Here is a 25,202-nt window from a genome sequence, read left to right on the forward strand (position 1 = left end):
AACAAAAACAAAACAAAAAAAACAATGGCGAATTAATAACAGGAATGTATATTTTTGTTTATTTGGTTATAAACATTGCAAGTTGGCAACATATAGTGGGCCTGTAATCTCTGGGCTCGAGAGGCTGAGATGAGATCTAGAGTTCAAGTTTAGTCTGAACTACACAGTGAAACTGTCTCAAAAGAAAAAAAAAGTGGAGTTGAACCAGCCTAATTAAAGCAGACCAGAATGGATGAGAAATAAGTGGGCGTCATTGGAAAACCTTAAGAGCCAGGCTTTATAAAGGGGAGTATACAGTCAGCAGAGCAATGGCCTTCCCCAGGGTAGCTAGATCCCATCACCAGAACCTGGGACACAGAAACAAAGGACTGTGTTACTTTACCTGGCAAACAGGACCAGATAACAGATAGCATTAAGTCTGCTCTACTGATTTTAAAAACAGTAAAGCATTGTCTTGGATTATCCTGATGGGCTTATATGACCAAGGGGATCATTAAACAGGGAAGACAGAGGCAGGAGAATCTAACAGTGTAATGGCTCAGTGGTTAAGAGCACTGGCTTGCTCTTCCAGAGGACCTGGGACCCATATTCAATTCCCAGCACCCATATGGAGACTTACAACTGTAACTCCAGTTCCAGATTTGGAGTCCTCTTCTATCCTTCTCAGGCACTGCATGCACATGACAAACAGATATACAAGAAAGATAGATAGATGATAGATAGATGATAGATAGATAGATAGATAGATAGATAGATAGATAGATAGATAGATAGATGTGTGTGTGAGAGAGAGAGAGACAGAGAGAGAGAGAGAGAGAGATGCATGCTATCAATATTGTACATCCAAGGGTACCTTTCTATATATGATTTGGTTGCAACTTCTCAGGCACTGCATGTACAAGATAAACAGATATACATGAAATATAAATAAATAGATATATAAATATATTGTACATCCAAGGGCATCTTTCTACATATGATTTGGTTGCAAAATATACCCTACTAGGAACACTGCTATTAAGACAGAACTTGGGCAGCTTTGGAGTGGATGACAAAGAGCTTTCAATTCTCACCTCTCGTGGCTTCAAAATATTCTGTAGCAATGAGGTGCTTCTTGGTGTCACTGTGCCAGCAGAGCAGGTGCTACGTGGTTGGCTGGGCTCTGCAGTCACTTGGCAAGTGACAATTCTAGGCCAGTCCTGCTCTAAGTACCCAGTGGTCTACTGAGCTTTCCTTATGTAGCCTTGGCTGTTCTGCAACTAGCTCTGTAGACCAGGCTGACCTCAAACTCAGCGATCTGCCTGCCTCTGTCTCCCAAGTGCTGGGATCAAAGGTGTGTACTTCCCAGCTATCTACTGACCTTTTTGATGGTCCGGAAATTCTACATCCCAGCTGAGTGTCCCATTTCTGAAGCAGAAGTTCCCTAAGACAGCCCAACCTCAGTGATCCCTGCCATATGGTGAGCTGCACCTTCCACCACTACAGAGTCAGCAGCAGCTTGCTTCACTGCCTCAGTAACTTAAAAGTCGGTTTCTTAAAAGGAATAAATATTCAAGTTGTGTGTGAAATAAATTCCATATACAATGGATAAAATAAAACCTATGACTCAGGTTCAGGGTCATGTGGTGATATGTTCAGAGGTGAAGGTCTTTGTCACAAGGCTGGACAAACTGAGTTGTATCCCCAAGACTCACAAGACAAGAACAATTCCCACAAGTTGTCCTCTGAATGAACTCCGCACTGAAGGCAGACACTCAAGGGCATACCTGTGCACATGCACATACACATACACACTAAGAAAATGTTTGTTTTTTTTTAAATCTATGACTCAGCTACATTTGGAGATTTCACTGTTTTGACTTGTTTTGACAGGATCTTGTATAGCCCAGGCTGGCAGAGGATGACCTTGAATGCTCGATCCTCCTGCCTCTACCTCTTAAGTGCTGGTGTTACTACACCCAGCAAGTTATTATAATCATACAGAAAGCTTGAGAATCTAAGGTTAAAATTATCATAAGAATTGGAGAGATCGGGGCTGGAGAGATGGCTCAGAGGTTAAGAGCATTGCCTGCTCTTCCAAAGGTCCTGAGTTCAATTCTCAGCAACCACATGGTGGCTCACAACCATCTGTAATGGGGTCTGGTGCCCTCTTCTGGTCTGCAGGCGTACACACAGACAGAATATTGTATACATAATAAATAAATATTTTAAAAAAAAGAATTGGAGAGATCATGATCTCAGGTGATGCTGGTCCTCAGAGGCAGCAGCTAGAAGCTTTTCACTCCATTCCGGTGGTGAAGGCCAGGGTCTCCACCGAATCCCAGCACCTCAGCCAGGACACTAGGTCCGTAGCTGTCCTTTACTGAGCCAGACAAGAGCTTAATGCCCACACCATCCCATGAGGTAGCAGTTACCCACGGCTGTTTACAATCAAGAGCCATCCTGGTTCCTTTGATTATCAACTTGACACACCCAGAAGAGGAAGGGATCCTCAACCGGAGAATTGCTTGGACAAGAATGCCCTGGGTGAATGTCCGTGGGACATTTCTTGCTTGCTAATTGGTGTAGAAGGGACAAGCCCACTGTAGGTGGTCCCATTCCTGGGCAGGTAGGCCTAGGCTGGCACCTGACTCAGGCATGACAACACGTCTTTAATCCCAGCAGGCAGATCTCTGTGAGCTCAAGGCCATCCTGGGCAAGCTCCAGGAAAGCCAGAGTTACAGAGTAAGACTCTCTGTGTAAAAGAAATAATAATGATGAAAATAAAAGACAGTTATCTGAGTGTAAGCCTGGTATCTGCGTCAAGCTCTTGCTTTGAGTTCCTGCCGTGGCGTCCCTCCTCCATGATGCACTATATCCTGTAAGCTAAAGTAAGCCCTTTTGCTCCCAAGTTGCTTTTGAAACAATAGCCAACTCTTAGAGGAGACAGAAGTGTGCAAAGGCCCACAAAAAAACTATGACTGACTGGCCATATTTGTCTGATTACCCGCTCTTTAACAGTGGATCAATCAGTCACCACCACAGCTACCTTTGAACATTGCCCAAAATCATTCCCAAGAGAGACGCCTGATAGACCCACTCCCCAGAAATCATCAGAGTACATTATACCTGCCACCACCACACATACCCCATCAATGCTCAGCTGTGGTCCAACTGAATGTGGTCAGCTAACAAAAAAGGACCAACATTGCCACCTAAAGGAAGATGAGAGCATGGCAGCCAGCATCCATGGTCTTGGGAGTCAAACAGTCCCAACACTGCCCCTAGAGGATGATAAAGGCATGGCAGCCAACAGCTATAGTCATAAGATTCTGACAGTGCCAACACTGCCTCTAGAGGAAGATGAGAGCATGGCAGCCAGCAGCCATGGTCTTGGGAGTCTAACAGTCCCAATACTGCCCCTAGAGGATGATGAGTGCATGGCAGCCAACAACCATGGTCTTGAGAGTAACAATGCCAACAGTGCCCCAGAGGATGAGGGCATGGCAGCCAGCGGCCTTGGTAATACAGTTCCATCTGGATCTTTGAAGGTTATCTGGGGAGGGACTGTCCCCTTCCAGGGGACCCATGAGCCATGTCCAAGCCCACCAAGTTAGCACTTTCAGCCCAAAGTCTCCGGGCTACTTCCTCATCTTCAGCCTCAGGAGACGGAGCCTTCTCTCTGAGTCCATCAAAGTACTTCCCAGAAACGCTCTCCAGTTCCTCTGCCACTGCCAGGTATGTGCTGGGCTGGGCCGCCAACTGGGGACTCTTGAACAGCAGCCAGAAGAAGGGCCCTACAATCAACCACAGAACATTCAGTCAAAAAAAAGGAAAGAGAGAGAAAAAAGAAAATTCCCTGCTCTACCCCCCCAAAATCCCTAGGGATGGAACCTTCCCTGAAGACCCACGGACCCACCTCCATGCCTTTGTCCTCTTGCAGTTCCCTCTACCTAAAGGTCCCTTCCCTGGCAGCATTCCCCTCCCCCCCCCAAAAAAAAAACTCCAAACAGAGGGATGAGCACAAAATCTGCCTCCTACAGGAAACCTCCCCAGGGTTTCCAGAAAAAATGAAAACGTATTTTTCCCTATTCTATCCTTGAACATAATCTTTCTTCTCAGACAGGGACACATGTAGCCCAGGCTGGCCCTGAACTCACTATACAGCCAAAGATTATCTTAAACTTCTTATCTCCTGCCGCCCACCTCCCGAGTACTGGACAGCATATACCAACACGTTGATTTTATGTGGTTGCTGCAGATTCAAACCCAGGGTTTTGTGACATGGTAGCCAAGCACTCTGTCCACTGAGCTACATCTCCAGCCTTCAATTTACTAAATATACTTCAAGGTACTCTTAGGTTAAAATTCTTGATACATGCCCACTAGATGACTCTCAAGGATTATAAATACCAGTTATAATGTTCTATTGACTCAGACTATATTCTTCTTCTTCTATTTCTTCTCTCATACATCCTAACCACAGTCTCCACTTCCCCCACTCCTCCCAGCACCCCCTCGTTCCCTCCCCTCTCATACAATACATCCTAACCACAGTCTCCACTCCCCCCACTCCTCCAGCACCCCCTCGTTCCCTCCCCGAGGTCACTCCTCCTCCATTTCCTATCAGAAAAGAGCAGGTGTTCCAGAGTTATCAACTGGACACCAAATAACAAGACGCAACAAGACTAGACACAAACCCTCACATCAAGGCTGGACAAAGGAACTTAGTGGGAGGGAAAGGGTCCCAAGAGCAGACAAAAGAGTCAGAGACACCCCCACTCCTATTGTTAGGAGTCCCAAAAAAAAGCAAGCTAATAACTATAACATATATACAGAGGACCCAGTACAAACCCATGCAGGCTCTGTGATTGCCAATCCAGTCTTTATGAGCCCTGCTTAGTTGATTCTATGAGCCGTGTTCTCACAGTGTCCTCAACCCCTTCGGCTCCTACAATTCTTCCTCCCCCTCTTCTATGGGGTTTCCTGAACTCCAAGGGGAGAGATGTGATGGAGACCTCCAATTTCAGCTCTCTCCACCTAATGTTTGGCTATGAGTCAAACTACATTCTTGGTCAGGCACTGTGCAGTCAATATGGGCAATCTCACCTCTTCTTCTCACTGACTATGAGGACAGTCCTATCATGGACCTCACTATGCAGATAAGGAAACAGGCTCAAAGCAACAAGCATGGTGATCTTAGAGTATCTGTGATCCCAGTACTCAGGAAGCAGAGGCAGGAGGAATGGTTAAATTAGTCTACATATTAAAATGTTATAAAAACCAGGAGGTGTGTTTCCTGGTGACTTAATTTTGAGTGAAGCTGAGGAGGCTACCCTGTGTACAGCCTGACCCTAGAAATCAGCTTGATGAAGGATTTTCATTGGTTAATTAATAAAGAAACTGCTTGGCCCAATAGGACAGAAAATTAGGTAGGCGGAGTAGACAGAACAGAATTGTGGGAAAGAGAGGGGAGACGCTTCAGGCAGTCACCATATGCAGTCGCCATGCTTCTCCTCTCTGAGATGGACGCAGGTTAAGATCTCTCCTGGTAAGCCACCCCTCGTGGTGCTATATAAATTACTAAATGTGGGTTAAAGCAAGATATGAGAATCAACCAATAAGAAGCTACAGATAACGGGCCAGGGGCCAGGCAGTATTTAAATGAATACAGTTTCTGTGTAATTATTTTGGGTAAAGCTAGCCGGGTGGTGGGACACAGCCTGCCGTTCCTTCAACATCAGCTCAAGGCTTATCCTCCAGGAAAATTTTCTTTTTTTTGTTTGTTTGTTTGTTTGTTTGTTTTTCAAGACAGGGTTTCCCTGTAGTTTCTAGAGCCTGTTCTGGAACTAGCTCTTGTAGACCAGGCTGGCCTCGAACTCAGAGATCCGCCTGCCTCTGCTGGGATTAAAGGCGTGCGCCACCACCGCCCGGCTCAGGACAATTTTCTTATTCATCAGTGGGGCTATAGCCTGTTTTCTGTTGACCTGAGGTCAGAACCACATAGAATTATGACTCATCTTCTACCCCAGGAAGACATGTGAAGGAGCAGAAAGTGGCACACACAGCACTCAGAAGGTGAAAGGGTCAGAAGTTTAAGACCAGTCTCACCCATATAATGAGTTCAAGTCCAGCCTAGTCATTAAGGCCATGTTGATGGGGGAAAAAAAATGTCAGGTGTGAAGGCACATTTATTTAATCCCAGCACTCTGAAGCAGAGGCAAGCAGATCTCTGTGAGTTTGAGGCCAGCCTGGTCTACATAGCAAGTTCCAAGTCAGTCAGAGATACCATAGTGAGACCCAGGGAGAAGAATCAAAAAGAAATAAAGTGACCATCTCTGAGGGAAAGTCCTGGATCCCCAGCTAACAAGGCTCTGTGAGGGGATACCAAGCTGGAAGGGGACTCACCAAGTGTGAAGCTGGAGAAGGCAGAGTTGTGCATGTCTGTATGTCTGCCCAGCTCTGTCCTGGCCACACCGGGGTGCAGAGCATTGACCGTCACACCTGTGCCTGGGAACAATAGAGACTGTCAAGTGGTAGAGATAGCTTAGCTGTTAAAGAGCTTGCCACACAGGAGGTCCTGAGTTTGATGCCCAGAACCCAGGTCAAAACACATGCCTGTGATGGTAATCCAGGCTTCTAATCCCTAGTGAGTGCTGGGGAGGCAGAGACAGGTAGATCCCCAGGGCTCACTGAAGCTATAGCCTAGCCTAGGTGATGAGCTCCAGGCCAAGGAGAGACACTGTCTCAAATAAAAAGCAACATGGATGGCAGCCAACATTGTCCACTGACTTACACACACACACATACAGACCACATGCATGCACACGTGCTCGTGCACGCATACAAACAGGCACACATAAAGACTAGTGAAAAAGACCAGGTTGGCCCCTTGCCTAGAAGGCTGCTGTAGCCACCACTACACTCTGGGTCTTCCCTAACCTAGGCTGTTTCCCACACTTGAACCCACATTATCCTCTGTGCTCTGAAGCCTCCATCTCAAGTGGCCTCCCCAGCACAGCAGCCCTGGGGGCATAAGAGACCCACATTCCTGGGCTCTACCACCCCCACCAGCGTCTGAAGCAGGGGACTGGCCTGGGATCTAAGATGCTGCAGTTATGACTGTCTCCCAAAGTGGCCTGCACTGCTGGCCACAGACAACTTTTGAGAAGCAAGAAGCCAGGGAAAGCTTCTTTATCCCTAATACTACATTCCTTCCATTAGAGTGGAAGGAACTGGGGAACCACCCAGGAGGACCCCTGAATTCAACCAACTAGATGCCAGGAGCAGCCTCTCACGAACCCATTTGTGACAGGCATGTCTGCAAACACTGATGTGTTCCCAGAGCCAAAACCAGTCGCGGTGGACAACCACTGGCTTAGAACACCAGAGGCTTAGAAAGCTATCCAAGATAAGCATGTCTGATGACGGCAGGCTGGTTGAGGCCAAACAGCAATCATTAGAACCACGATTTACTAGTGATGTCCACCTCCAGCACTGGAAGGGGCCACGGCATGGTGGTACAGGGTGCCATCCTTTGTCTAAAGTCCACCAACAGCTCCGGGTTACAGAACTATTCCAGACGAGGAGGAAGGAAGGAGAAGAGAAAAGCTCGCCATGTGCACACCTTGCAGCCGGCGGCTCAGCTCCTTGGTGAAGAGGACAACAGCCAACTTGCTCTGGCAGTAGGCCGCCTTGGTGTCATACTTTTTTGTCTTCCAATTCAAGTCATCAAAGTCTATGTGCCCAGCAACATGAGCCAGGGAGGACAAGTTGATGATGCGCGAAGGGGCCGAGGCCTTCAGCTTGTCCAGCAGCAAGTTTGTCAACAGAAAGTGACCTAGATGAAGGACGACAAGAAAACACTATCTTCTCACAATGGCTATTTTACTTTTTTAAGATATTTTTTATGTGTATGAGTGTTTTGTCTGCATGTGTATCTGTGCAAAACATGCATGCAGTGCCCATGGAGGCCACAAGAGGGTGGTGGATCCCCTGAAACTGGAGTCAGAGATGGGACTCAAACCCAGGTCCTCTGCAAGAGCAGCCAGTCCTCTTAACCACTGAGCCACAATTTTAATTTTTCATTCCCAGCGGTAGCATAATCCTCCTCTTCCTCTATTATTCTCCCTTACCCACTTTATTATTCTGCTTGGAGTTGTTTTGTTTTTTTGAGGAGAAAAAAAACTTAGATTTACATTCAGCTGATTTTTCTTTTTTTTTTTCTTTTTTGGCTTTTTTTTTTTTTTTACAAGACAGGATTTCTCTGTGTAGCCCTAGCTGTCCTAGAACTCAGTCTGTAAAGCAGGCTGGCCTTGAACTCAGATTTTTGTTTCCAATTGAACATGGACCACAGCACGTGGAGGGAAGAGCATCCTTCGGGAGCTTGTATCCTCCTTCCCCCACCTCAGGGATCAAACGCAGATCAGGCTGAGACAAGTCTCACTATGGAGCTCTGCCTGATGAGCCTAAGAACCCACTCAGTTGGTTAGACTAACCTTGAACTCCAGGCAATCCTCCTGCCTCTGCAAGGATTAAAGGTGGCAGCAATGGATATGAGGACAGGCTGACTGTGACACCTGTTGTTGATCTCAGCCAACCCATCAGGCTGGGCAGATACCCCATCCTCCCTCACTCCATGGACATCAGGAGCTGGGCACTTGGTTGAAAAGACCTTCTCCCTTCCATCAAGGGTGTATTAGTGGCTGTGCTCCCCCACTAGAGCCATGGTGGATGACACCAAGCCCAGTGTCTCAGTTACTATTCTATTGTTATGAAGAGATACCATGTCATCCCTTACAAAAGAAAGCACTTGCCTAGTTTTAGAGGGTTGGTCCATAGTAACCATGGTGGCGGGCAGGCATAGTATCATTATATCCTGGTCCACAGGCAGAGGAGGAAAGAGACAAAGCCCAATAACACACCGCCTCCAACAGGCCACAACTCTTAACTCTTCCCAAACAGTTCCACTACCTGGGAACCAAATATATGAGGCTATGGGGGCCATTCTCATTAAAGCCACCATACCAAGTTAATTCTTTTTTAATCATAGCTATTCTGGTGGTGAAATGGCAGCTTCCTCTTGCAGCCTCTCTTCCTTTTTTCTCCCTTTCATTAGCAAAAATGAGAACTTGGGAAGAATGCAAAAGTTAAAGAACAAAAGCATCATCCAATCAATAAAGAGGCTAACGAACTGAACAGACAGTTCTCAACTGAAGAAATGCAAATGGTCAAAGAATATTTGAGAAGGCATTCTGTACCTTTAGCAGAGAAACTGTTGTGAGACGTCATCTCCACCCAGTAAGGATGTCCATCACCCAGAAAACAGATGAAGACAAATGCGGGGAGGACACATGGAAAGGGAGCCTACTCACTGCTACTATGTCGCCACTGTGGACATTAGTGCGGACTTCTCTACACTGGACTACCTACCACACAGCCCAGTTCCACCTCTCCTGGACAGAGACAGAGGCGCTCTAAGTCAGCACACCACAGAGACACCTGCTCAGCCATGTTTAATCTGCAGTGTACTGATTCCTATGGCCAGAAGTGGAACAGCCTAGAAGATCATCAACAGATGGACAGATAAAAGATAATGTGATACCGAGACCTTGTATCCAAAACAGAAAAAGGCCAGGCACAGTGGCATGTGCCTATAATCCCAGCTCCGGGGAAGCAGAGGAAGGAGGATGGGATGTTCACAGTCGTCTTTGGATACAAGTTCAAGGCTAGCCTGGGTCTCGACAGACAAGAAGTTGGGACGGGAGCATGCTGCAGAGGACAGGGTGGAGTCTGGAGAGGAGAAATGCTGGGCAGATATGATCATATTTCACTGTAAGCATATAGGAAATTCTCAAAGTTAAATTTTTTTTTAAGTTTTTGAGACTATACATAACCTTGACTGGTCTGGAACTTCTTATATAAACTAGGCTAACCTAGGAATTCACAGAGATTCCACCTGCCTCTGTTCCCCCAGTACTAGGATTAAAGAAAGGTGTGTACCACCACCTGGGTGAGGGGAAAAATCAAAGAACATGTGATAGATATATGCAATGGAGAAATAGGAGGCCGTAAAGAAAACTGAGATCAGAGCTGGGGAGACGGCTCAGCAGTTGAGAGCACTGGCTGCTCTTCCAGAGGACTCGGGCTCAATTCCTAGCATCCATATGGCTGCTCACAAATCCTATCCTAGGGGATCTGATACTCTCTTCTGGCCTCAGAGGTCACCAGGCATGCATGTGGTGCACAAACACACATGCGGGCAACACACACACGCACACACACACACACACACACACACACACACTAAAAACAAATCTTTTTTAAAAGAAAGAAAAATTCAGAAGGGAAGATACAGTCATTTTCACTGTCCATCTGGCACAACCTAGCCTGGAAACAGAACCTCAGAGAGGAGCTGCAGAGGTCATGTTTGCTGTGGCCATGTCGGCAGGTGGGTATCTTGGTTGTGATCACTACCCTGAAAGTGGCTGGTGCACATGCGTCTCCCCCCTCTTGACTGTGGATGTGATGTGATTCAGCCACTTCAAGTCCCAGCTGCCCTTGACTTCCCAAAGCTATGGGACTGGAACTGTGAGTCAGATAAACCTTTTCTCCTCTAAACTGCTTCTTTGCTAGGGCGTTTTATCACAGTCACAGAAATAAAACGACGAAAGAATCCTGTGGGAAAGCCTTCAGCCAATTGCCTTTAAGATACCAGCCCACGTGGTCTCGTGTACACAGCAAGTGCGGGCCTCTTGGGGCTGGATTCCGATCCAGTTCCCAGAGCACGGCTGGGGACTGCAGATCGCTACTCTTTCTGTGAGTTTATCCCCTTAACAGATAAACCTTTGTTACACTCCAGTCCAGGCTATTGTGGAAACTCCTTTGCATGCCAACAAAAGTGGACTACGGGGAGAAAAAGAAGGCCTGAGAGAACAGCAGTCGGGGGAGAGTAACAAGTGAGACCAATGTATAAGACATACACATACGAAATACTACTACTTACATGATGACCTAAAAATTAATTTTTTAAAAGCAACAGAGGAAAAAAATCAAGACTCACCCAGACTATGGGACAAGACACTTACATTAATAAATTTTAAAAGAATGGAGCAAGACCCCACCCCCCAGATTGGGTGACTCTCCAAGGAGAACCCACTCTCAGCCCAGATCTCACCCAGGTGGTTGACACCAAACTGCATCTCAAAGCCATCCTCAGTGGTCCAGTGCGGGCACCGCATCACAGCTGCGTTGTTGACCAGAATGTCCACCCGTTCCTCCTCTAGAAGACATGGGTGAGGACAGGCACATCAGGGCTGAGGACGGGCTCCACCCAGCCTAGGGTAGGACAGTGTCCCACACACATCCCCGTCTACCCGGCACTGGGAAAGTGGATACTTGGGAAACAGCATCTTTGTAGAGATATTCCAATGCCACGCAGGTAAGACCATGGAATGGGCCTCGATGCAACAGGGCTAGTGTCCTCCTAAGGGAGTCCAGCCAGGCTGAAGCACAAAGGAAGGAAATCGGGTGACAACAGACACAAAGACCAGAGTGCTGGGCACTGACTGGTGGAAGTTGGTTGCTGGGAAAGGGTACTGGAAGTCACCAAAGGGTCCTGGGTTATAGCTTACTGGTCAGCCATGACGTGAGCAGCCTTTCCTCGTGGTCCCACAGCCACATCCTGAGCCTGAGCTTTGTAGCTTACATGGGGGAGAGGGGAGGTAAGACTGCCACAGATGCAATCTAGTGAAGTCCTCAGGGCTGCAGATATAGCTCAGGTGGTAGAGTGTTTGTCCAGCATGCACCAGCCCCTGGCTTCCATCTCTAGTACCACACAAAACCAGTGTTGTGGCAACATCTGTAATCCAAGCACTCAGGAAAAGATAAGAGGATCAGAAGGTTGGGGTACTCCTAAGACTACAAGGGAGTTCAAGGACAACCTGGGCTAGACACCTTGTCTCAAAAAAATAAATAAATAAACAGGAACTGGGGAGATGGCTCTGCAGTTAAGAGCGCATAATGTTCTTAAAGAGGACCCCAAAATTTTTCTGGCTGAAAAATCACAAAATGCTACAAACCAAGCAAGTTAAACAACAGAAATTGGGGCTGGAGAAACGGCTCAGTGGTTAAAACCACCTGCTGAGTTTGAAGAGGACTTGGGTTCGGTTCCCAGAACCCATATGGTAGCCACCCGGATAGTTTCATGGCAACTTGACTGAAGCCAGAGCCGTCTGAAAGGAGGAAACTTCAGTTGGGAAACCGGCTCCAAGAGATCAGGCTGTAGGCAAACCTGTACGGCATTTTCTTAATCAGTGATCAGTGGGGGAGGCCCAATCCATTGTGGGTGGGGTCGCCCCTAGGCTAGGGGTCCTAGGTTCTACAAGAAAGCAGACTGACCAAGCCAGGAGAAGCAAGCCAGTTAACAGTTTCTCCGTGGCCTCTGCATCTGCTCCTTCATCCATGTCCCAGAACTGCTGGAGTTTCCTGTCCCTGACTTCTTTTAGTGATGGACTGTGATGTGAAAGTATAAACCTCATAACCCTTCCCTCCCCAACTTGCTTTGATCATGATGTTTCATCACAGCAATAGAAACCCTAAGACAGAGGGCCCCACCCATGTCTCCAGTTCTAAGGAATCCAATGCCTTCTTCTAGCCTCCTTGGGCACTAGAAATGAACATGTACTACATACATGCCAGCAAAATACTCATACTCATAAATAAAAATAAATAAATCTTTAAAACATCAGAAATGGATGGACAAGATGCTGATCAGAACCTAGCAAGAGCTGGTCCAGCTGGGACTGAGGAAGGGAATCTGCCCCAAGCCTTGGCTAATAGATGGCCAGTTCCTCCCTATATTCCTTACAGCATCTTCTCTCTGTGCACAGCCCTCTGTGCCCCAGTTTCCCGTGGTGATGACACCAGGGATACGGACCTAGGACCTATTCTAATGACCTCACTTCAACTTGATAATCTCCACAGAGAGCCTACCTCCAAACAAGGTCACCTTCTGAGATCCTAGGTAGGAGTCAGGGCCTCCCCCACAGAGACTAACTGAATCCATAACACTTCCGAGATATTTTCAGTGGAGATAGGAATGGGTGTCTAGCACCTAAGAGACATGGACCAGGCCCTCATTCTTCACTTCATGGGGAAGAGATATATAGGACACCGATGAAGTACACGAGCTCCAAGCCACAGGTGGTAATATTAGCAGGCTATTGCGGAAGCTGAGGCAGGAAAATGACAAGTTCAAGGCCAGCCAGGGTAAAAGGCAAAACCTTGTCTCAGGGCTGGGAGAAATGGCTCAGGGGTTAAGAGCACACATTACTCTTGAAAAAGGACTGGGTTTCAATCCCAGCCCCTACACCAGAGGTCACAACCACCTGTCACTCCAGCTCCAGGACAGCCATTGCCCTCTCGTGGTCTCTGCAGGCACCTACGCCCACATGCACAGAAACACACTAATATATGTAACCAAAAATAAGTAAGCTAGTAAATAAGATAAATCACTGCTGATAAAGGCCACACGCCTTTAATCCCAATACAAAATAAATGCTAAGGTCACTTCTCCTTTTATTCAGTCCCGGGAGCCCAGCCATGGGCAATGTTGCCCACAGGTAAAGTGAGTCCTTCCCAATTAACCTCATCTAGAAACATCCTTACAGACATGCACAGCAGTTTATCTCCTGGATAATTCTAGACCTGACACATCGACAACCAGGTTTGATTCCCAGTGTTGGGGTGGGAGAGGGGGGGAGATCAGATCTGAAAGCTGGCAGACAGGATTTCATGTCTTAGATCTAAAGCCCGACACGGTGGGCTCATGCTATATCCTGGTCAGCTGGGCTCAGAGTGATACTCTTCTCAAAAATAAAAAACCTTGACTGGATGTTTGACACTGACCAGTTCACATAGCTGGACCTGTGACTCAGTTCTGCCTTTATTAAAAAGCATAATGTGCTGCCTAGTAGAAACACATAATTACTATCCAATTCAACAGGCATTTGCTAAGCACCTATCATTGGGCACTGGAAATACAGGGTGGAGAGGAAATCAAGGTCACTGCCTTCCTGAAACGGACATTCCAGAAGACTGAGAATCAAAACCTGCTCAAAAGAGGACTCTCCCCTTCATCAATAACTTCTAACCAACAGGAGGTTCGGGACTAATAAGTGGTTTTATTAAAAGAAAAAACTAAAAAACTAAAAGGAAACTCTCTCAAGGCTGGAGACAGCTTGGAAACACTGTCTCCAGAGCAAAAACAAACTAACCAGAACAAAAAAAGGGGGCTGGGAGATGGCTCAGAGGTTAAGAGCACTGGCTGCTCTTCCAAAGGACCTGGGTTTGATTCTCAGCACCCTCATGGCAACTCCAGTTCCAGCAGAGCCCTCGCCCTTTTTTGGCCTCTGTAAGCACTGCATGCATGTAATGCACATATGTGCAAGTAAGAAAAACACTCATACACAGAAATAATTTTTAAAAAATAAACTAAGAGCTGGAGAGATGGCTCAGAGATTAAGAGCACTGGCTGCTCTTCCAGAAGTCCTGAGTTCAATTCCCAGGAACCACATGGTGGTTCACAACCATGTATAATAAGATCTGGTGCCCCCTTCTGGCATACAGAAAGATATATATAAAGATAGAAAGATGATAGACAGACAGATAGATAGATAGATAGATAGATAGATAGATAGATAGATAATAAAATAAAATAAATAGCATGTGAACACATTTTACACTCCCTGATAGTTGCTTCAAGCTATGATCCTATTCAAAACACTGACACGTGACAGTTTTAATATCACCTAGAAGGAAACAAAGGGGTGAGTCAGTCCTCAGTGTGACAGAAATATACAATTTGTCAGCTGAGCCTTGGGTTATCAAAGGGCACTCAACAAATAAGAGCCCCAGGCACTGCCCTCCAGCAGCGCATGGATCATCCATGACCTGACACAGAGGGCTCTTGTGACTCATCTCTGTCCTTAGAAAATTGGGAGCAATGATGGGTCAGCATCCTCCTCTTCTCAACTCACCCTCAAACTTCAGATGTGATTCTGGAGTAAGCACGACCTCATTCAGCAGCTAGCATCTCCCTGACTCCGCCTTCTTTTCTCTTCTATCTCTGTTTGGAATTCCCACCTTACTCTATTCTGTGTTTCAATAGGCCCAAAGCAGCTTCTTTATTAACCAATGGTAATAAAACATATTCACAGATTACAGAAGGGAATCCCACATCATCCATGTTTATGGATCAAAAGGATAAACATGGGGAAATGGGCATTCTACCAACTGTCATCTATAGACTCAATGCAATCCCCATGAAAATTCCAACACAATTCTACACAGATCTTAAGAGGAGAATTTTACAGCTTCAAATGTGAACACACACACACACACACACAATAACAGAATAGCTAAAACAATGACGAACAATGGAAGAACTGCTGGAGGTCTAAACTTTCCTGCTTTCAAGGTGCACAACAGAGCTACAGTGACAAGCACAGCATGGTACAAGGCAGACACGTTCATCAATGGACAAACATGCAGGCCCAAACATAAGTGCAGACAGCTATGTATATTTGATCTTTGCTAAAGAAGCAAGAAACACATACTGGAAAAAATAGCATTGTTAACAGTTTTTGTCAAAAAAGATAGTTGAATATAGAAGAATGCAAATAGATCCATACTTATTACCTTGTATAAAACTCAACTTAAAAAGGGTCAAAGATCTTAATATAAGAACAGATACATTGAACCAAACAGAAGCGGAATTGGGAAATACATCTGGACACACTGGTATAGGAGATGACTTTATGAATAGAACACCAATAACACATGCCCTAAGAACAACAACTAATAAACAGGATCCCATGAGACTGAGAACCTTCAGCAAGACAAAGGATGCCATCATTCAGACAAGGCAGCATCCTAGAGAATGGGAAATGACATTTACCAACTTCACATTCAATAGAGGACTAATACCCAAAACATATAAATAACTCAAAAACTTGATAGGAAGAAAATAAATAACCTATTTTAAGATGAGGCACATATACAAACCAAGAATTCTCAAAAGAAGTATCTCTAATAGCTTTAACCACTTAAAGAACTGTTCAAAATACTTAACCATTACAAATATGAAAATCAAAATTTACATTGGTATAGTTTTTTGCACAGTGATACAAGTTCAAATTATATTTGTTATTTCTGTTTACAATATTTGTACACCTATGCAAAGTTATTCTGTCAGATTGTATACATGCATGTTTCTACCTCTGTTTAGGACATTTTGTATATTGATACAACTTTTAGGATATATTTTCATATTGCATATATACTATTCTTACCTCTGATCAAAATACTTATACATTGTTTACATTTTGAGGTCACTGTCCTCATTTGCTGCACATTTGTTTACAGATTATTTAATATTCTGATATGAAGTCTTAGTCCTTAAATTATACAAGTATTAAATATTATAGGCCAATAAGTTATTCATGTTTGTTATACATATAGTCAGATTAATTAGGTTCTTTAGATACATAGAGATTGTATTCTGTCTAGATAGGTAATCTTCAACCACTTCAAGGATCTGCAGAACATGGCATTTAAATAATTTAGGGTTATGCTGATATGAGACACAATTGCTCCTGACAGCACCAATCTATTCCTGAGAGAATGTTGAGCACCGAAGACACTCCACTTGGAATTTGTTTTCTTCTTGGCACAATTGGCCTCTGGGCAAGGAACTGCCCATGCCTCAACCACTGACAAAGTACATGGTATCCAGAGACTGGATAAGCAGGGCACAAGAAAAAGGACTGCCAAACCTTGTAAGACAGGGTAAGATGGTTCTGAAAATTTTCCTTCCTCAAAAAATGGTCTGTCAGTTATGCTAGGCCTTAGCTAAAGTTGGTTGCTTCAACACTGCAAATGAGATTTTGGGTGATTGCTCAGGTAGCCAACTGCCTCCGTCATATGCGGCTGGCTTTGGAAAATGCTTGATTGCACTTCCTGCCTACTCAAGTAATATTTCTTCCTTCTCAGGCCTTTGATGGGGTTGAAGATTAGATAGTCTTAGTTACCTTCCTCTTATGATTTAGCCAAGTCAATTTCTGATGCAAAACTTACTCTTTAAAACAGAATGTTTATTAAAACATTTATCATGTGTTCCTTGCTTAATATTGTTTATGTTGGTTGTAATTTTATACTTGATATCTGTTCCTATTGTATACAGTTTTGTATTGGCTTGGATCACTCTTATTTAGACAAAAGGGTAGGTGATGGGGAATCTTTGTCAACCAATTATCTTTAAGAGGTGGAACCAAGTTAGGCTGTGGCTTTCTGGAACCTGGAGAAAAACAGCTCACGGCCTAGGTGCCCTCTCTGTGTGGTTCCCTTTTAGCACAGCTGAGCTTAAACTTCTTGTTCCTGTTTCACGAGTTTGCCCCTTATAATAAATATAAAAATGTAATTGTTTTATCGTTTAGCTAGCCTGGTTATTTTTTCGAATTGAGATAATTCAACAGTTCTGGTTCTCTGTAGGTGTTGGAGCATAAGGATAGACCCTCAGGATTAGATTTACACTCACAAAAGAGGCTGCCTCCCCATTCCCTTCCAACACTGACACAGTCAGGGTGTTACTTATGAATCAGGAAGTGAGGCCTCACCAGAAGCAGAATCTGCACTGTCTTACACTTCCAGCCTCCAGAAGAGCAAGTGGGAAATGTCTGCTGTTATTCATCACCCAGACTACGGCTCTTTACTCCAGTCACCCAAACAGACTAGCTGCCCAGGTTCCAGACTCACAGCAAGGAAATGAGAATTCAGCATACACCTGTGGCTGGAACAACCACTTTAGGCCCAGGGAGCCCCTCTTACTAGCTCTGAAAACTGTGGCAGCCTCCACTACAAAAGGGTGAACTCAGATGCCTAGCTAACTCGGAGGCCTGAGCTGCAAGGTCCACAGAGGTGCTGGAGAGATGGTTCAGTGGTTACACATACTTGATACTCTTCCAGAGGACCCAAGTTCAGTTCCCAGCACCCACAAAGAGAGGCTCACCACCACCTGTAATTTCAGCTGGAGAGGATCCAACACTCTCTTCTGGTATCTGAGGGTACTCACACATACACATAAGTAAAAATAAAAATCTTTAAAATGAAAGAATATTATTAAGGTCCCAATGTCAAACCAAAATTCCACTCCACAAAATTCACCCTGGGAAACCCACAAGTTTATTGGGCTTACTTACAGATCATAGGTAAGGGATTGTAGGCAAGAGCATATCTGACCCCAAAGCTGCATGGAAGGTCTGTACCCATGGCCACACAGACGGTGCCCCTCTCAGTTAACCATTGCCAGCCACATATAATTAAAGGAAAACTATATACAAATGCTGGGAGGAGAGTCTAGACACTCAGATGAGGGTCCAATGACCACCCCAACCTCTCTGTCTTAGTTGCTTTTCTGTTGTTGTGATAAGACACCATGACCAAGGCAGCTTATAGAGGAAAGCATTTATCTGAGGATTACAGTCTCAGAGAGTTAGAGTACATGACCATCACGGTGGGACTATGACAGCAGACAGGCAGATGTTGTGGGAGAATGCTCTTGTACACTGTAAAGATTTGTCACTCGTATTGATCTAATAAAACGCTGATTGGCCAGTAGTTAGGCAGGAAGTATAGGCAGGGTAAACAGACTAAGAAAATCTGGGAAGAGAAAAGGCAAAGACAAAGTCATGTGGGGGCCAAAATATGCGGGCCTATATTCCACATTGTCTGGCAGTCAGAGAATCTGCCACACAGGAGAGGATCGCCTGGCTCTTTTGAAGCAAACACTGAGCCACCTCAACAGGTGCCAGGATATGCTAATGTCGTTCTGCTCCTTCTATTATAAATTATGAGGTCACCTGGGAAAGAGGTGTTTTCAGTCTACATGACAAAAATAGGTATAGACAAGATGTGACTTAAGTCACTCCCCACTACCTAGGAAACAGAATGCTAATGAAGTTTTGTTAACTTCCCTCTATGATATAAAAGCTGTTTGGAAAATAAATGGGGGTGATTTCAGGATTTGGATGATCACTGAAACTCCCTCCCGATACTGTCATGTGAACAGTGTCTTCTTCATTCTCATGCCTCTATGCTGGTGAGAAATGTTTTCATGTGGGGGTTGGACCCTGAAAAACACAAACGAGTAACCAGATGTACAGAGGAGAACATAAGGAACCCATGAAAAAAACTGCACCACAGGTGGAAAGGTGAGTAAGGAGCACTCAGAAATAAGTAGTGGAATTTTAAAAAGCAGAAAAGCAGGAAATAAAAATCAGGAGTAAAAATTTGTAAATAATAAATATAGATATGGGACAAGGAAGTTGCATTCAGGTATGTATGGTGATAGCTAAAGGAGCTAAAAGTGGAGCAGAAACAAAGGCAGAGAATTTAGAGTTTGTAAACCGGCATATTCCCACCCCTGCACTGGCTGAGTACTCGCAGCCTCGGCTTGGGGAAGCCCAAGGCTGAGGCCACACCTTCTCCTACAAGCGGCAGTGCATTAGTGGTGGAGCTGCAGCTTCTATCGCTGCTGAACGGGTAGGAAGAGTGAAGGAAGTGTAGTGTTTTGCTAGCTATTGTCTGGGTTACTGCTGAGATGGCGGCAGTCCACGTGCAGGTATTGTAGCCAGCTGAGTCTAACCCGCCTGCATGGTAGAGCCAGAAAGGCAAGCAGGTCAATAGAAATGCATTGAGGCTAAATTTCCCATGCCTCTACGCTGGTGAGAAATGTTTTATGTTCGGGCTGGACCCTGCCATAAGTCACCAGCCATACATAAAGGAAGCAAGACAAGAATGCCTCACTGAGAAAAGGTAGCAAGCCACGTGGCTAAACATAGCAAGAATTATGGATTAACTTACGTTGTAAGAGCTAATTAATAATAAGCCTGAGCTATAGGTCAAAACAATTTTATAATTGATATAAGCCTCTGTGTGTTTCTTTAGGACTGAACGGCTGCAGGACCCGGCGGAACGGAAACTTCTATCTACAGGCAGGCCCATGGTGCTAGGGGAGCAGCTGAGAGTTCACATCTGATCCATAACCATGAGGCAGAGAGAGCTAACTGGGAAGTGTGGGCTTTGAAACCCTCAAAGCCCATATTTAGTGACACACCTTCTTCAAAAAGGCCACATCTCCTAATCCTTCCCAAACAGTTCTACTACCTGGGGACCAAGGATTCAAACATAAGAGCTTATGGAGGCCATTTTCATCCAAACCACACCCCCTCCTACTCTGAGGGAATGCCAACAGTCCACAACCGGATCACAATGGACTCTCATGAGTAGGCACAGCTGATCTTATGAAACAACAGAAAAACAGGTAGTAGCTGAATTCAGCCAGCAGATCACATTGACCAGTCTCTTTTTCAGAACTTACTAGCTTCAGGTTCCTCAGAGAACTGGCTGGAAGCTCTAAACCTTGGCTGGAAAAGTCAATGTCTTCCTGCCTACCTTTGATGATCTTCCTAGCAAACTCTCGGATGGACTTGAGGGAAGCCAAGTCTAGGTGCTGGGCGCGTACGTGGGGATTCAAGGTCTCTCCACGAATGTCCTTCGCAGCTGCCTCACACTTCTCCATGTCACGACAGGCCAGAATGACGTTGCCTCCTGGATGCCCAGAAGAAAACATGAAAAGAAAAAGAAAATAAATGCACCCCTAACATATCTATCCAACAGACATAAAAGTGCACACCCGCTAAAATCTGTATGCAAGCAGTCTTAGTAATATATTCAATGACCAAAAGATAGAAACGCAAATATCACCAGGCTTGGTGGTAAAGTCATGAAACGGCAGTGACTCTGAAGGCTGAGGAAGGAGGATTGTAAGTTCAAGGCCTGTCTGGGCTACAGAGTGAGTTCAAAACCTACCTAGGCATTTTTAGTAAGAACCTGTCTCAAAAAGTAAAAAACAGGGCTGAGGATGTAATTCAGCAGTAGAGCACCTGCCTAAAATCTACCAGTACAGGGCTGGGGGCGTGGCTCAGTGATGGAGACCTGCCTAGAATCCACCAGTGAGGGGCTGGAGGTGTGGCTCAGTGATAGAGCCTCTGTCTAGAATCCCCCAGTGAGGGGCTGGGGGGTGTGGCTTAGTGGTAGAGCCCCTGCCTAGAATTCCCCAGTGAGGGGCTGGGGGTGTGGCTCAGTGGTAGAGCCCCTGCCTAGAATCCCCCAGTGAGGGGCTGGGGGCATGGCTCAGTGGTAGAGCCCCTGCCTAGAATCCCCCAGTGAGGGGCTGGGGGCGTGGCTCAGTGGTAGAGCCACTGCCTAGAATCCCCCAGTGAGGAGCTGGGGGCGTGGCTCAGTGGTAGAACACCTTACTAGCAAACAAGAGGCTCTGAGTCCAATCTCCAACACAAACAAACAATAGCAAACATCAATCCACTAATCAATAGATAAACCAACCTCAGTCTATCTGTGCAATGGATATTCAGTCATAAAAGGGAATGACACACTGACATATGACACAGTGAATGGACCTTGAAATTACTATAGCCAGTGAGTCAGACACAAAATTCATACATGACACACTCCTTTAATCCCAGCACTTGGGAGGCAGAGTTCAAGTCCAACACAATCTACAGACGAATTCCAGGACAGGCTCCAAAGTTACAGAGAAGCCTGTCTCGAAAAACTAATAATAATAATAATAATAATAATTCATACATACATGCTTCCATTTATATAAAATGTCCCAAAGAAGCAAATTTCCAGGAGCTGTGGCGGCAGGGGAAGATCAGGGTGTCGTGGGAGACGAATAAAGAGATGATGTGTATCTTAAGGGTCTATTTTAAACAACACTATCATACACACCAGTGTGCACCAATCTCTTCAAATCCCCGAAGCAGGTGTTGCTCTTACCTCTTTTAGCCAGTTCCAAAGCAGTTTGTTTCCCAATACCTGTGTTGGCTCCTGTCACAATGACAGTCTTCCCAGGTATGGTGGCCTTACTGGGACAAGCCCACCAGCAACATAGTCCCCTGAGGGTGAAGAAACAGCTGAATGAATCTCTCTGCCTTACCTGGACTTATGATCTGGGGCCAACCACCCTTCTAAGTTCACATCCCCCACCAAAGCACCAAAACACATGGTGTTCTTATCATGGTCTCAGCAAACAGTATACTTGGGAAGTCTCTGTGAGGTGGCATTACCATTTTTTTTTTTTTTTTTATAAAAACAGAAGATTAGGGTCAGAGGCAGTGGCAAACACCTTTAATCCCAGCACTGGGGAGGCAGAGGCAGATGGTTCTAAATTCAAGGCCAGCCTGGTCTACAGAGTGAGTTCCAGGGCAGCCAGGACTACACAAAGAACAAAATAAAACAAAAAGATTGTAAACAGAAGCACAAGCCCAGCTTTGAGAGGCAGTGGCAGAAGGACCAAGAATTCAAGGTCATCCTCAATAACACAGCAAGTTCAAGACCAATCTAGGCTACATGACTCCTTGTCTCAAAATAAGTAAATAAAATAAAGGACATGAAGTTGGAAGGAGGATGCATCCGAAGGGGTCCAGGGAGTTGGAGAACATGAGTGGGAAGTAGCTACGATCAAAGTGCATTATATACAGCGTGGGGTTGGAGAGAAGTCTCAACAGAGAAGTCTCAGCAGCACGAGCTCTGCTGCTCATACAAAGCCTCCAGGTTCAGTTCCCAGCATCCACGTGGTGTCTCACAACCATCCACAACTCCAGTTCCAGCTCCGACACACTCTCCCTCTTGTAATCTCAGAAAGCGCGACATAAACATACACGCAAGGAAAAAAAAGCAGGCCGAGCACGGTGACAGGCGCCTTTGATCCCAACACTCCGGGAGGCAGAGGCAGGTGGATCCCTGTGAATTTTCAGTCAGCCTGGTCTACATAATGAGTTCTAGGACAGCCAGGGCTGCACAGTGACACCCCGTCTCAAAAACGCAAGGAAGAAAAAAAAGGGAGGAGAGGAAGAGGGAAGAAAAGGCAGACAGGAAGTGCGGAGAAGAGGAAAAGTAAAGAGGGCTCAAGAGACAAAAAAGTGTGCAAGGTCCGAGCCACACCCCTTCTCCCTAGGTGACCTTGGGAAGGTGACCCACCCCCAGCTCAATCTGGAAAAGCGGTGCTGGTGGATAAGGTGGGAGAATCCAGGAATGAGGACTGAGGATAAAGGATCCTTCTCTGGCCTTATTCGGCAGTCCCCTGCCGCAGGTCTACCACCGTGCGCGCACAGAGACGCGCAGACTCACTTGAGCAGCACGGTGCCACCGATCACCGTGCCCACTACGGACACCGGCAACAGAAAGCGGTTCATTCCAGGCTGGGGAACAGAAGATCGGTAGATCTGCCCTCCGGGCCACTAGAGCGAGGGCCCGGGAACACACGTGCGAGCGTGGAAGTGGAAAGACGCAGCCTCCAGAACACGCCTTGAGGTGGGGCCAAGAACGGGGACGGGGCTTCTTTGGGAGGTAGGCCACGGCGCACTTACTGCTGGGAGTCGTAGTTTCAGGGGATGGGGCGGGGCCGAGGTTGACGGGCGTGCCAGCGGCCGGATCAAACGTCGTCACACTCAACCGATCCAGGCGTCCTGAGGTGGGGTTTGTTTTGTTTTGTATTGTGTTGTGTTGTGTTGTTTTGTTTTAATCAGCTGAGAGCTACTCCCAGCACTCCAGAGACAGAGGCAGGCAGATCTCTGAGTTCGATGCCAGCCTGGTCTACAGAAGGAGTTCCAGGATTACACAGAAAAGCACTGTCGGGCGGGAAATTGGGGGGGGGGGGGGGGGGGGACGTGGGGGAGAGTTTGGTAGAAACCATTACCATTTATTTCCAGACAGCGAGGCCCCATAGAATGAACCATGGGCTTCCCCCACACACACTACATGATATTTAACAATAGTACTCTCTGCATAGGTCTTGTGGGGGAAGAAGGAGGGCTGGGGCCCGGACCCCTACGTGTGAGGGAGGAAGATGGAGTCTGGACTCGTGTCTAAGAGAGGACGTGTGGGTGTGGTCTCCTGGGTCTGAGGGAGGACCGTGGGGTCTGGACCCCTGGGTCTGAAGGAAAAGAAGGCTGTTGAGTTTAAAATGATATACTGAGCCCATGGGATGGCTCATGGGGTAAAAGAGCTTGTTGTACAAGCTTTGCAACTTGTGTTTCATCCCTAGAACTCGCAGGGCGGAAAGATAAAGCCAACTCCCAAAAGCTGTCCCCTGACCTCCCACCGTGGCACGTATGTGCTCACACACAAACACACCCAAACAAAACAAAAGTAAACAGAGAAACGTTTTAATATAGTGAAGCTTTGGTGTCTAGAAAGGGGGGGGCGGACAAGAAAAGAATGACAAACAGAAGGGAGGAAAGGAAGTTAGGGGAAAGCTATAGATTGTGGAGGAATGCATCCTGAGGTAGAAATCATCCCAGTACACTTGGCATCTCATTTGTCCTCCTGAAGGTGACAATGAGATAATATTTTTCAATTATCAGATTGGCAGCATTGAAAATTATGTTAAACATTTGGTGCTGGCAAGGATGGGGGAAACTCTCTGTTGGCAGGAGTGTCACTTTTCCGGTGTTCCTGAAAGCCTTGTCGCAGGGTCATCCAGACACTCCCCTATATAAGAAGTCACGCTTAGGAAGGCTTGGTTGTTCCAAAAAAGAACAACCATGCACATTTGTGAGTACTCCTTCACCACTTCTTGCAATAATTATTTAGCGCCTCTTGTGTTCCCAACACAGTTACACCTGAATTCAGTCCTTGCCCTCACAGTTCTCCAGACTGTAACAGTAAAAGGTCATTCTGGGCCTGAAGGATAACCCAGTGGTTAAGAGCACTTGCTGCTCTTGCAGAGTACCCAGGTTCAGTGCCCAGCACCCAACATGGCAGCTCACAACATCTGTCACTCCAGTTCCAAAGGACCAGGCACCCTTTTCTGACCTTTATGGGCACTGCACAAAAATGGTGCATAGACATACAAACAGGCACAACACTCACTCACATAAAATAAATAAATTAATCCTTAATTTAAAAGGTGTGTTTTTTAAAGTGTCTGAGTCCCTTCATTTACCACCAATGTGAGGAGATGTCCTAATTAGGGTTATTATTGCTATGATGAAACATCGTGACCAAAAGCAAGTTGGGGAGGAAAGGGTTTATTAGAATGGCTTACAGCCTGTGGGCCAGCTAGTCCAACAATGGCTGTC

The 25,202-nt window shown here is 46.0% G+C and overlaps 1 protein-coding gene across 2 annotated transcripts; it reads right to left on the reverse strand.

Moving 5' to 3' along the window:
• On the reverse strand, positions 1-23,417 carry Rdh13 (retinol dehydrogenase 13). 2 transcript variants are annotated; one of them, XM_038340270.1, is made up of 7 exons: positions 23,251-23,417; positions 21,898-22,015; positions 20,491-20,646; positions 11,156-11,260; positions 7,607-7,819; positions 6,388-6,489; positions 1-3,776 (listed from the first exon to the last, which is right to left on the reverse strand). In XM_038340270.1, the coding sequence occupies exons 3-7, from the start codon at positions 20,615-20,617 to the stop codon at positions 3,532-3,534; spliced, it is 792 nt and encodes a 263-aa protein (XP_038196198.1). In that variant the 5' UTR covers positions 20,618-20,646; positions 21,898-22,015; positions 23,251-23,417; the 3' UTR covers positions 1-3,531. The 2 variants fall into 2 exon arrangements, with proteins under 2 accessions (XP_038196198.1, XP_038196197.1); XM_038340269.1 differs by lacking the exons at positions 21,898-22,015; positions 23,251-23,417 and adding an exon at positions 11,613-11,839 and having other exon boundaries at positions 20,491-20,627.
• Positions 23,418-25,202: the final 1,785 nt, after the last annotated feature.

The sequence above is a fragment of the Arvicola amphibius genome, chromosome 8 (genome assembly GCF_903992535.2).
Source record: "Arvicola amphibius chromosome 8, mArvAmp1.2, whole genome shotgun sequence".
Classification (NCBI taxonomy): Eukaryota; Metazoa; Chordata; class Mammalia; order Rodentia; family Cricetidae; genus Arvicola; species Arvicola amphibius.

Excerpts from the sequence above, each read along its gene's own strand:
- Rdh13 (XM_038340270.1), bottom strand. The coding sequence starts at position 20,617 with ATGGAGAAGTGTGAGGCAGCTGCGAAGGACATTCGTGGAGAGACCTTG. Across the intron at positions 11,261-20,490 it reads TGCTAGGAAGATCATCAAAG|AGGAGGAACGGGTGGACATT; the intron begins GTAGGCAGGAAG and ends CATGTCTTCTAG. Across the intron at positions 3,777-6,387 it reads CTTCTCCAGCTTCACACTTG|GGCCCTTCTTCTGGCTGCTG; the intron begins GTGAGTCCCCTT and ends GGTTGATTGTAG.